General features: G+C 35.7%; 1 protein-coding gene across 1 annotated transcript in view; it reads right to left on the bottom strand.

Annotated features, from left to right (window-relative positions):
- Nucleotides 1-11,714, bottom strand: part of LOC129002951 (uncharacterized) — a 33,786-nt gene extending 22,072 nt beyond the window's left edge. The window contains exons 1-4 of the mRNA XM_054431089.1: nucleotides 11,638-11,714; nucleotides 3,092-3,236; nucleotides 1,344-1,688; nucleotides 172-315 (exon numbers count right to left, since the gene is read on the bottom strand). Coding sequence (XP_054287064.1) covers nucleotides 172-315; nucleotides 1,344-1,688; nucleotides 3,092-3,208 — 606 coding nt within the window. The 5' untranslated portion in view covers nucleotides 3,209-3,236; nucleotides 11,638-11,714. The remainder of the gene's footprint in view (nucleotides 1-171; nucleotides 316-1,343; nucleotides 1,689-3,091; nucleotides 3,237-11,637) is intronic.
- Nucleotides 11,715-12,881: the final 1,167 nt, after the last annotated feature.

Raw genomic sequence — 12,881 nt, 5'->3', positions numbered from 1 at the left:
ACAGTTCGATGTAATCTTAAGAAATAAGACATTGGAACAAATCAATTTACTGACAGAATACCGGTAGTTCAAATACCATGTATATTGGCAACTAATACAAGCTTCATGAGAAAATGTTGACAATCATTTTTAGTTCAGATTTATCTTTATCTCTTCAGTCTTATGACTTACCACTGAAGTATTTTTATAGTATGTCTTGCCCTCTTGCTGGAAAGGGATGTATTTCTGCAGGAGAGCTTTGCCGTCAATCTTCCACAGAGGAGGGTCCTGTTCTAGATTCGCAGCGTCCGTCTTCAGGATCACAAAAGCACCAGACTGCAAAAGTCACAACATTAAAACTAATTTGGCTTGTAGGGCTGAAAGCCCCTTAAACTCACATATAAACCAAATTAGTTTAATATTATAAACCAAATCTTTTTCAAGAGAAAATCCAAATCCTGGTCTTGTTGCTACGATCGACATTAACTAGCCCAAAATCCATAAGACTAAGATTTTCTTTTTAACTAACAGTTGTTTGAATTCAGCGTGGTTCAAGTTATAGAGATAGTTCTTGATGAAACTTACTTAGTTAAAATAAATTGAGTAGGCCTATTATTCTTCTTTGCTTTTGACCGTTAAAAATGTGTTTGGCAATCACCTTTGTTGCTTATATTGTTGCTTATTTGTTATGCTTATATTAAATGTTGACGGATGCCATGCAGTTGTTAAATTTGTTTCACGGTAATAAAGATAATATTATTATTACCTAGAAGTCTTTCTATGGTGATCATTAATCAACCATTTTATAAAAGTGAAATTTTATTACCATAGTAAATTATTGGTTGGACCAGTTCTTCCAAGAAGATAACAAAGAATTTGAGCAATTGAAGATTTCAAGTTATTGATGTTAGAGTTTGCAAGGATTGACTGTACAAAACTGAAATCAAGCAATTATCAAGTGTCATCAAATATTGGCCCCCAAAATATCAATTCCGGGTAGAAAATTAACCCTAGGAAGCAAACTGATCAGCCACAACAAGGGGGTTTTTGATAGTTTTATAAACATCTGGCAAAGCAAGGTTCATTATTAAGATAGGCCTCCTTTGTGAAAGAGTGATCATTTTGACAGTTTGCACTGACAACCCGTTGACCCAACCAGTGGCAGCTATTCACCATTAAGAACTGTCGTGAGGGGGGGGGGGTTAAAACATCTCCCTGAAGGAATGGGGTTATGTTATGCTTAAAAATATTACACAAATTACTGTTATTATTTGGCAAGGCATAATCACCTCTTATGTCCCTAACAATTTGTCACAACTAAGCTTACCCTATATGTGAGCAAGTGTAAAAATCTAGAAACTCACTGTAAAATCCTTGTTATGCTTGGCAAACGAAGATGACAAGTTGGTCAAGACGGGCGTAGTGGATGTAGGAGTGTTTGTGGTAGAGGAAGGCTCGGAATCCGAACTCACAGACTTCTCACTCTTGATAGTAGGGGTCGAGTTAAGGGTCGAGTTAAAGGTCGTGTTGGCAATCTTGGGTTTTTTAACTGGAGCCCGGCCTCGTGGTCGACCTTTTGCCGGCGCTTTACGTTTGGATCCAAATCCTTCGTCTGAGCCTTCCTCGTCCGTTGAACTGGCGTCCACTATCGGGGCACGAGATTTTGGCAGGTTCCTAAGCCTAGTGGATGTACGTCTTCCGCTGGAATTCTGAAAGAAATATTTAACAATTGGTATAGGTAATTTATTTTAATTAGGTAATATGACTTTCTGACTTTGTTCTGGAAGAAACATTTATATTGGCAAACGGTTAGGTTACAATGTTAGCAACAAGTAGCAAAACAGTTTTACTTAACAAACGTTAAATGAACTATGCCAAGACCAATAACTGTGTATCATAACCAAATGATAATAGGTTTTTTTAAAGCCTACCTATATTTTACCTAGGCTTATTTTAACAAATATAAAAATGATATAATTTTGAAGAGTAAACCTTATACATTGCAATGTTTGCTCGACAATATATTCAAAGTATACAAAGAAGGTAACTCTTGAATTTTTATTTACTAAAACTTAATAGGCTAACCAAATATTCATAATTCCAAGTCCATTGAAATAGAAGGTGTAACCTACAGTAAGTGAATTTGGTGTCTGTAGTAAAAAACAAAAATCAATTCTGAGAAAGTTCAGATTAGTATGGGTTTAAATTAACAAGTTGTCTCTTTAGACTACTGTAAAATGGTATTAGAATCAGTGCCGGATTTACCACTAGGCCGATTAGGCCACGGTCTATGGCCGCAAGAATAAGAGGGCCAGAGATGATTGCCAAAAGACATTTTTTTCAGAACGAGCAAATCAGTTTGCCGCGATCGAAGGTGACAACAATGAGGTCCCTATGATTGCGGCCAGAGGGAGTTGTTCACGATTTCGCCACATCCGCGGGAGATGTTCACCATTTTGCAGCGGTCGTGGGTTTAGGTGACGATATTACCTTGATTAAGGTTTTTTAAGTGTTCACGATAACTCCGCGATCGTGGGTGTCGATGTTCCCGTGATTGCGGCCCACGAGAGATGCTCACCACTTTGCCGTAGTCTCGAATGTCGAAGATGATGTCCCGTGACTGCAGCCCGTGGGAGATGTTCAAGATTTCGCTGCGGTCGTGGGTGACAATTATGATTTCCCGTGATTGTGGTCCGCGGGAGATATTCATGGTTTTATCCACGATCAAGGGTGAGGACGATAATGATAATGATGATGATCGTGGGAGACTTTCACGATTTTACGGCTATCGCAGGGGATTTCCACCGCAGGGGTGGGGCCGCTCAAGTAATTTTGCCTAGGGCCACAATATGTCACTTAAATCCGGCACTGATTAGGATCTGTGAATTTTAATGGCTTTGCACATATTTGTTTCGCCAAGATTTTATTTTAGGGTCATTACACGAATGTTAATACGTATTAAACTGTAACTTACAAAAAATACAACTAAGCTTAGTAGGCCTATCTTGAGGCTTCTTGAGTATTTAAGTTTTCTATCTACCATTCACTAATCTGTTAAGGTTTTCCCCCAAATCATTTGACAGCAAAAATCAACTACAAGCTGCTTTCTTACATCTCTGTCTGGAGTCCAGTCGTCATCAGATGCATTATTTTGAATTTCCTCTGGCTCGTCTACATCAAACTCGTTTTCATCATCAGAGGCTCCACCATAGCTTGCTTTCTTCTTCATTTTTGTGGAAAAACTACCGGTAGTGGTCCTGAAAAATATTCAATAAGCCTATGTATCTGAGCCTTTCACTTTACATTGGCACATAGGCCTGGTACAAATTTAAACACCGTCTCTAGCTTAATTGTTAAATAAGTGGTTTAGATCAGGTACCTAGTTATATAAAATAATAAAATTATAATAATCGTAGAAATGCAAATCATTACCTATATTGTTACAATAAACAGCAATAAGCAATGCTGTATCGTATATTCCGTCCTGAATATGAATGATAGATAATTACACATAGCCTATAGAGTGGAATGACAAATATTTTGTGGCTTTGATACAATGTAAGACCAGCTTGTTTTAGCTATTGAATTTATTATTGCCCAATAGGCTAACGAAGGATAGGTACCTGGGTCCTGTCTTTTTTTAATAAATAAGTGTCTATGCATGTGGGGTTTTATTTGAAAGCATCGCTTAATTGCTTTGAAGGGAAAGGCTGTTCAAACTCCTACAAACAATCAAATTGAACCGTAAAATTTAACATGGATGGATAAAATGGATTGCAGGATTTGAAGCAGCAAAAGCAGCATACCGGTATCTTTTACTAAACTTAGTAGAATCACACATTTGCTATGATCTTCTAGTATGGGGAGGAACCTCGGCTTACAATGTCAACCGAATTAGATTTTACACCCATCCTCCATCAGAAGAAAGCTGTCAGAGCCTTGGCAAACCTTGAACCACACCAAACCTGCCTACAAGCGTTTAAAGATCTGTAAATAATGACATAAGAAAATACACGATAATATACTGCATGTGGTCAGACTTGAACCACCAAGAAACAGAGACTTTCATTCCTACAACAGTCAGTTGTCATGGCTCCAAGCTTCGAAACAATTTACCAACATCCATGAAGAACTTTACTTGGGACAAACTGAAAAGATTCAAAGATGTGGCTGATGGGAAGACCATTTTACACATTGAACGAATTCCTGGAGAACAGCAGAGAACTTCAGTAGAAGCAGCCTATTGTAATTCTTAATGAATGTGTGTAGCAGAACTGGGCAGAGGTGTTGGAATAGGATCCAGAGTTTGGAGATTATATTATTAGGCCTTTGGAGATGAACTTAAAGAGTCTTCTTCACCCCTATGAAAACAATAAAAACATGCCTTGGACGTCCCTCGCTCTGGATCGAATGTGTAAAGATATAATATTAAAACATTTCCCCCTTACGGATTAGTGTTGGTTCTAGGGCCCTCATACATAAATCCAAGAAAATCAATAGTACAAAAAAATCTTACGTAAATTGAGTAATTTTTAACACTAATACACTAATTTTTTTTTCACTAATTTTTTTTCATTTTCAATTTTTTGAGGTATAAGAGCTCTAAATATAACTATTCAACTACATTGATAGGTACCAAATTTCAAGAACATCTGTTGAAAAACGGCGTCCAAAACGGGGGACAAAATTAACATGTTTTGTCAGAGGCTACTGCGCTACTAGTCTTTTACTAAACTTGGCTAAACTAGGCACCAACGTGTCATATCCCCAAAACGCAACTACACCAAGGGTGATGAAGACTCTTAATATTGTAATTGCAAAGAAACTAACTTAGTAGGCTAGTACAAAACAATAATATGCCTAGTTCTCTTATATGAATCAGAAAAATATAAAATAATTTACAAAAATTTAAAGAACCTAACTTAGGTAACTTAAGTTATTTGACAATCAAGTAAACTTGCTGCAAAAAATCTATGGACCTATGTGAACAAGGGGATTGGAGAAGAAGAGGGAGATAAGAAAACTTGACAACAGCAAAGATGTAGCCTAATTGGAGAATTTAAGTACGGTAATGAAGAATCAAATGGGGCAGGCATGTAGGCCTACTGGAAAGGAATTTAAGGAACGTTGACTGAAAAAAGTTTTAAAGAGCAACCCTGGTGGAAGACGACCTCCAGGTTGTGGAAGCAAGTGAAACCCAAAGTTTATAAAAAGAATTGGAACAGTGGAGGAAGGTACAATGGAACGGATAGGGCATAATGTGGCAAAGTTGTTCGGTAGGTCTACAGCTAAATATCGCCGCCAATATAAATGACCCTGGGAATAAGTAAGAAATTATTGCAAGTGAGTCCCCTGCCACTTTCATTCTCATTCCTAATACTCTAGTCTAAGTTAGGCCTAAGAACTTTTAGCCTGGTAAAAATTATACTTAGTTTCCGACACATCAACAACTAGGCTATGACAACTAAGTAAATAATAAAATTGTCTCACCATTTTAAGTTAATGTGGCTTTTCAATAGAAAATGACAAACTTAGGCTTAAATTAGGCTAGGCCTTGTTATATATTTTCTATTTGCATTCCTCAACAATCATATGTTATTTTAAATATTTATTATTCCTGATGTTTTTACTATTGTGATTTATCAAAACATTGTTCTCAATACAAGACTCATTACAACACCATCTTGAAATAATTTATTCTAATACTAATTATCTAATATTACTTCAAGTATTCTAAAGTGGCGACGAGGAAAACTGCAAGATGGACCAGGAACAATTTCAACTATTTCTACAAACACTTACAACGGCTCTTCAAGGTATGTTTGATTCCCAACCATCAAAGTATTTAACACTGATTTCAAATTTTGACAAGTTTGACTGTACACAAGAAACGTTTTCTCTATACAAAGAGAGATTCGAAAACTACTTAAAGTTGAAAAACGTTTTCTCAGACAAAGATCTCTGTGCCCAGATATTTATTAATAGTCTAGGCTCTTCTGGCTACGACTTGTTGTCTACATTATCGTTGCCAAATAAGGTAACTGAGCTGAAGTATGAAGAGCTTACTGCCTTAATGACAAATCACTTTCCTGCTCAAAACGAAATTGTCGAACAACACAAATTCTTTTCTCGGGTACAACATTCTGATGAGTCAATTTCCAGTTATGTCATGTCCCTCAAAAAGCAAATGTCGACTTGTAATGTTGCCTGTTCTACTTGCAACGCTTCTGTTTCTGACTTATTCCTCAGGGCACAATTCATACGAGGAATTGGGGATTCTTCCATAAGGGAGAACCTTCTTCAACAGAAGGATCTAACTTTTGACTCTGCTGTAACACGAGCTTTAGCAATTGAAGCTTCAAAGCTGAATTCCAATGCCATAGACGAGTTTTCGCAGCAGTCACAACCGTCTTACAGCAACGTAGGTGTCAACAAGGTGGCAGTACATTCGAAAAGGCATCGATCGTCAGCTAGATTCAGCCATCGTTCGTCAGGCGAGAGCAACAGTCGTTCTTCCGACAGCAGTCGCAACAGCTCAATTTCTTCTGCTACACTACAAGGACATTATCGGCGCAAAGAACGAGTTGATTTAATTGCTCTTGGCTTGAATGGCGTTTGTCTTCGGTGTGGCAAAAACAATCATACGTCACATCAATGCAGAATGCACAGATCTCGAGTCCGCTGTAATGCATGTAACAAAAAGGGCCACATTTCGAAGGTATGTATCAAGTCCCTACTATCTAAACAAAGTGGTTCAAAATCAATCAAAAACTTAAATCAAGATAATGATAACCAGTCCGTGGAGTCAGACGTTGATGATATTTATGGCATAGGTCAAATTGGAAACATTAATGACATACACCTGTCAGACACTGATAAGTTTATAACAACAGTTTTTATTAATGACCGGCAACCAAAGTTCGAGGTTGATTCAGGTTGCGCCCACACTCTACTTCCTAGAGGAGACTTAAAGCGTTTAAACATTTCAATGGACACTATAATACCAACATCTGTCAAATTTCGCTCTTACACAGGGGAGCTACTTTCTCCGCTGGGCATTGCTTCAGTAAGAGTGAAAAGCAATGGGACATCCACCGTCGAACAGTTATTTGTTGTTCCTGACGGATACAGTCCTCTTTTGGGTCGAACATGGATACGACACTTGCAAATCAACCTAAGTAAGAAGAAATCAGAAAAGGATCTAAATCATCCACAGAAGATACATGTGTCAGAAAAAGCTAGCTGGAAAAAGTCTTCAACCAAAAAGAAAGAATTTAGTGAAAACATTGAAAATGCAGACTTGACATTTTTTCCTCCGTTCAACACTACCAGTTATTCGCCTACCAGTCATTCATCCACTAGTCATGCATCAACCAGTCATCAACCAGACACAAGTACATCTGTATATTATCGACCAACACCTTCACGACGACATAAGAAAGATCAAACGACCGACACGATACACGCCTTGAACACTTCCTCAGTGCGGAAGAATCTGTTATATATTTTCTATTTGCATTCCTCAACAATCATATGTTATTTTAAATATTTATTATTCCTGATGTTTTTACTATTGTGATTTATCAAAACATTGTTCTCAATACAAGACTCATTACAACACCATCTTGAAATAATTTATTCTAATACTAATTATCTAATATTACTTCAAGTATTCTAAAGGCCTACAGCAAACAAATATTTGTTATGTAGGACTATAAAAAATAAGGGCTGCAGTTCCTTATAGGACCTACGATATATAATCGGCCAAGAATAACAATACAAAACTTGTTCGGTTCAATATATTGATGATATTAATTTTTTTTTTTTATAAACATTGATTTTAAAAATTGTTTTGTTTACATTTTTATTAATACTAGTGGTCGTCCAGTGGTCGAAAACTCAACCAAAACTATTTAATGTACAGGCTTCACTATTTTCACTCCACGCTGTAAATATAACATGTGATTGTAATTGCTTCTATTTGTTAGCGAATTTCCCATATAGGGAATAAGCTATTACCGTAGTACTCATGGTAAGACCTGGACCCGGGACCGATTTTTTTTTTTCGTTTTGAGGTCCCTAGAGGCCAAAAACACCATCCGTTCAAATTCATATATATATATATATATATATTTATTTATTTATATATATATATATATATATATTTATTTATATATATATATGTCCGTTAGCGCGATAACTCGAGCAAAAATGATCCGATTTTGATGAAATTTGGTACAAACGTGTAAACCTACGTTTATTCGAACGAGTTTGCGAACCAGCATGATCGGACCATGGGAACAGGGGTTTATGGGGGCTTTTATGGGGTAAAAATGGGTTTTTCCTATTTTTGACCCAAAAAACATAACATTTTGAAATTTCTTTCCAAACTATTTTGTAGAGCTTAAAAAAACAAATAATTTAGTATATTGAAGCGTTATAATGCGCCTAATGGATACGGAGAAAATTCCAAAAAATTGTTAATTTAAAATTCCCATGTTATTCTTATGGAGAATAAGTAAACCGTTGTAGTGTGCTTGTTTATTAACATATTTTGCCCAAATTTGGAAAATGTTTTTATTTCTTACTAACTATTAACATTTTACATAAAAAAACACTTTTACCCTCCCTGTTGCAGCAAACCTAAGTATGTGTTAAACTGATTCTATTTAAATAGGGAATAAATGTGATATTTTTAAGGAGACATTTTAGTCTAAATCCAATCAGGCAAATGGAAATTTGCTTAGTCTGCAGGTTTGCTGCGGCGGGGGTATTTTGATTTTCTGTTTATATTTTGTCACCAGCATGGCAACCCATTTAAGACCCATGTTAATTTTTGTTTAATTTCAAATTAATTTTTTGTGCTTACTTATTAATATATTAATAAGTTATTTAGATATACAGGGTGATTGAAAAGTAACTGACACCCCCCCCCCTTAACTTTTCAGCCATTTGAGTTTGAAATCTGTTTGCGGCAACCTTCTTAGATATGAGGGAGAGGGGAGAGGAGCTACGATAACTATATGGTCCAATTTTGAAAATTTTTCCTTTAGGGGTAGTGGGGATAGGGAGTAGCTCAACACTTTCAAATGACAAGTATAGTCGAGCTTGGTAGGCTATAATTTTACAGGTCTTGACGAAACATAAAAAATTGACATAAAGAAAACCAAAATCGGCCCACTAATAACAAAATGGAGCCCTAAAATGTCTCAAATCCAAATAACCATGAGGGTGGCAAAAAAATTCACTTGCACCCCCTTTAACTTTTTAACTAGCCTATGTATTTGAGATATTTGAAATCGGTTTGCAGCAACTTGTTTGGATATGAAGTGCTACAATAATTAGGCTACCTATGGTCAGTTTTGAAAACTTTGCCCTTAGGAGTAGCAGGTAGTTCAAAATTTTCAAATAGCAAGTGTGAGTGTAGGGGTCCTGGCTACTTGTCGTAAATTCAAGGGCCATATTTATATAATCCAGCCTAATCCAACCTAACCTAACCTAACCTAACCAAACTTCTATAAGCGGATTAGGGCCAGAGGTGGCCAGTTCTCCGTTTCCCAGCAAGTGTATAGTCGAGTTTGGTATCATTTTGCAGGTCTTGACGAAACATAACAACTAGCCTAACATAAAGAAAATAGAAATCGGACCATTAATAACAAAATGGCAGTTCAAAATTACTCTTAATAACCATTGTCTTAATCATTTTTAGCTGCCATTTTACAAAAATTAATCAAAAGTTTCGTCAATGTTATTGTTTCTTTTTTTTATTACTATTTAACCCTAGATCTGGCGGTCATATTATTCACCAGTGGCGGGTATATTTTGGTACTGGTACCATATATTTTGCCACAGAACATTTATTTGTGAATATAAGTAGGCCTACACACATACGTATATTTTCTGTTTCAGTGATAAATGTAGAATATATTATAATAATATAAAAATAATTATTTCCTAGCAATGCGTTTAGGCGTACCTAGTAGCAAAATGTTTGCAAATTTTTGGTTTATGCAAATTAGAAATTTCAAAAGCAACCCATAAGAAAACTACAAAATATTTGTTTACACATTATCTGAATATAAAGGTTGTGTGAAATATGATTCCCACGTAGAAATCAATGTTTTTTTTTTTAAATAAGTAGGTATAAACTTAGGCCTACTCATATAAATAAAATTAGGTATAAAAAATAAATTCTACATAAGTTAGGCTAAGGTAAATAATTTTCCTTTTTGAAAAAATACCAAATTTTGTTGTCACCTAGGAAATAATAGAATGCATCAACAGAAAATAAAATGACACTGTAGGCCTACAATAAGGGAAATAAAAGATCTTTCTGAAAATATATAGTTAGGTAGGCTATAACTTTAGTTGAATTCTAACATTTCTGAGTAATTTATGTCGGAATGATTTTTTTTACAAAAGCATTAATTTTTATTACATTTTTAAAACAAAAACAATTTCACAATCAACCTCATAGATTCAGAGGGACTTGTAGGGAATTTATTGTAGTTTCAGAATACGGTATGTACTAATATTGTATACAATTTAATTGGCAATCGCCAAAAACAGCTGTTCTTGTAGTCAGGTGACCAAAAATTTCCACCGCCAAAAACTATTTTGAACTCTCTAGTTTTTCAAACTATGTTTCTCGCTACATAATACTCACTCAATAATGTTTTATGCATGAAAATGAATCTTCAGAATCATATCTTTCTAATGGTAACTTATAAAAGATTTATTGTTTTAAAGTGGTTTTCATATTTTAATAATAGAAAAACCCGACCCATGTTGTCTTGATCGATAATCGACCAGCGCCACTGAAAACTCACGTCTAAGTGGTCGAAAATCGGCCAGCGCCAGATGGAGGGTTAATATCATTATGATACAAATGAAATTATTACAAGCCGGATAAAAATTGATAAGTTTAAACAAGTTATATCGTCTAGGCCCTATTCGGAACAGCAGCCAAAATAAGGACTTCTAAGAATAAGGTTGAGTCCAGTAGTTTTATCCTAGGCCTAGGGTATATTCTTAATTAGGACTAATTAATTGATATTTCACTTAGCAGCCAGTGTAGGCCTAGGCCTACTCATGTACTGACTGTACATTTACTTAATATTTCTAGCCGTTTGATGATTTATGCTATGTTTAGTATTAAAGTAAAATAACCTTTCCTAAAACAACGGGATCAACTTAAGTCAGCTTGATTATAAACCTTTTTATTAGGCTATAAGCCTAATAGGATTGTTGATGCCAGAGTCAAGTCCTAGGCCTAAACTTAGCCTACTCCTACTTAGCCCTAGTCCCTACACAATTGGATGATATAGTGCACAGTTTATCACTGATAAACTAAACCTTTATAATAAAATAACCACTTTATACTCAAGTTTAATCAACAAAACATTATAAGTCTTAAAATGTTGGACTTATCAAATGTAATTTATTTAGAATTTGTGTAACTGGAGGGAAAGAAGGTCTTCCAAAATGGTATCCGTACCACAAATATGGAGTCCCATTAGTGATGGAGAAATAAAACAGGTTTTCGTAAATCAATCTGTTATTAAATGAAAAATATTGTGGTAGATGTTAAAATCAAATTTAGTGTAATAATTCATACATACAGACTATCTTTTTTGCAACATAATAAGGAATGTTTACCTTAAATGTAAAGTCAATGTCAGCGAAGCCGTCTATACAACCACGGGCGAGCGGCAAAATCGGAGGGAGGGGGAGGGGAAGGGTAGCGGGGTCGGGGTGGCTTGGTTGGTTGGTAGGCCTACTGTTTTCGAGTGTTTGGTAGACGAAGTTTTCCCTGATTTACTGTTGCTAGTTACGCCGCCATGCTTCCATGCTTGCGCTGATGCTCCAGTTCAGTTTATGGACAACGTGGTCGGTTTTGTAATTTTCTCTAATCAACATAATTTTTATGGTGGTCGACATTCGACAACTTCTGAAATAATATAACAAAAATTGTGGTGAAATTCATCAATGTTATTCTATTCATTACCTTGAGGAGTATGTTTTATCTATGTCATTACTAAAAAAAAATACATAGTGAATGTGATGTGGAAAGCGAAAAGGGACCTCTTGTCGGCGATGCAAAATTTTCAGTACGGCCAATGAAGTAATTAAGGTCAAAAATATCAAAATTCGGGTTTTTATCGATTGGTATACCTCATTTAACATAGAACAGGACAGTATCGGTTAAAATAACGAATTGAAGTTGTAAAAGGTCGAAATAAATCATGTTGTTAGCCTCTGCACGGTCCGAGAAAAGGGACCTCTTGTCGCTCAATGTTATTTCGCCATAACGTCAAGAGGTCCCATTTCTAATATTCACTTTATAAACAAACTTTAGTCCAAAAAATGAATTGTCCTGCATTCTAGTGGAAATTTAGAGAACTACAACAAATTCAGTTTACGGAGAACAAAATATCTCTCAAATTTTGCAGTCCCGACAAGAGGTACCTTTTCTTATCTTATGGAGAAATAACATATGGCCGACAAGAGGTCCCTTTTCTGAAGTGTGATTTTTACGACATGCTTCGATAAAACAATTATTTAAATTAAAACTACCGTGAGTTAAGACAAAAATTGGTATTGCCTCCAAGGAGGACATTATATATATATATATATATATATATATATACTTATTTAATACGCAAGCAGGATTTTTGTGACAATTACTCCTCCGAAACTACTGAACCGATTGTCATGTTTTTGGTGTCATTGGAAAGAGCGTAGCGTGAAGTTGTGCAGGAAACTTTCTTTTTAGGGAAATAATGAGAGAGTGAGGCCCTGGAGCCCTTTAAAGTTTCGTATTTCCCCATAAGATTAACATTGGAAACAAAAATTGTTATGAAACTCCAGCTGTTGTCAGAAATCAAAAGTGAGAAGAAGAG

This window comes from Macrosteles quadrilineatus, unplaced genomic scaffold (genome assembly GCF_028750875.1).
Source record: "Macrosteles quadrilineatus isolate MER2022 unplaced genomic scaffold, UCM_ALF_1.0 Scaffold_9__3_contigs__length_116548681, whole genome shotgun sequence".
NCBI lineage: Eukaryota > Metazoa > Arthropoda > Insecta > Hemiptera > Cicadellidae > Macrosteles > Macrosteles quadrilineatus.
Note: the sequence above shows the minus strand (reverse complement) of the source record. Positions and strands in the feature narration are given on the sequence as shown.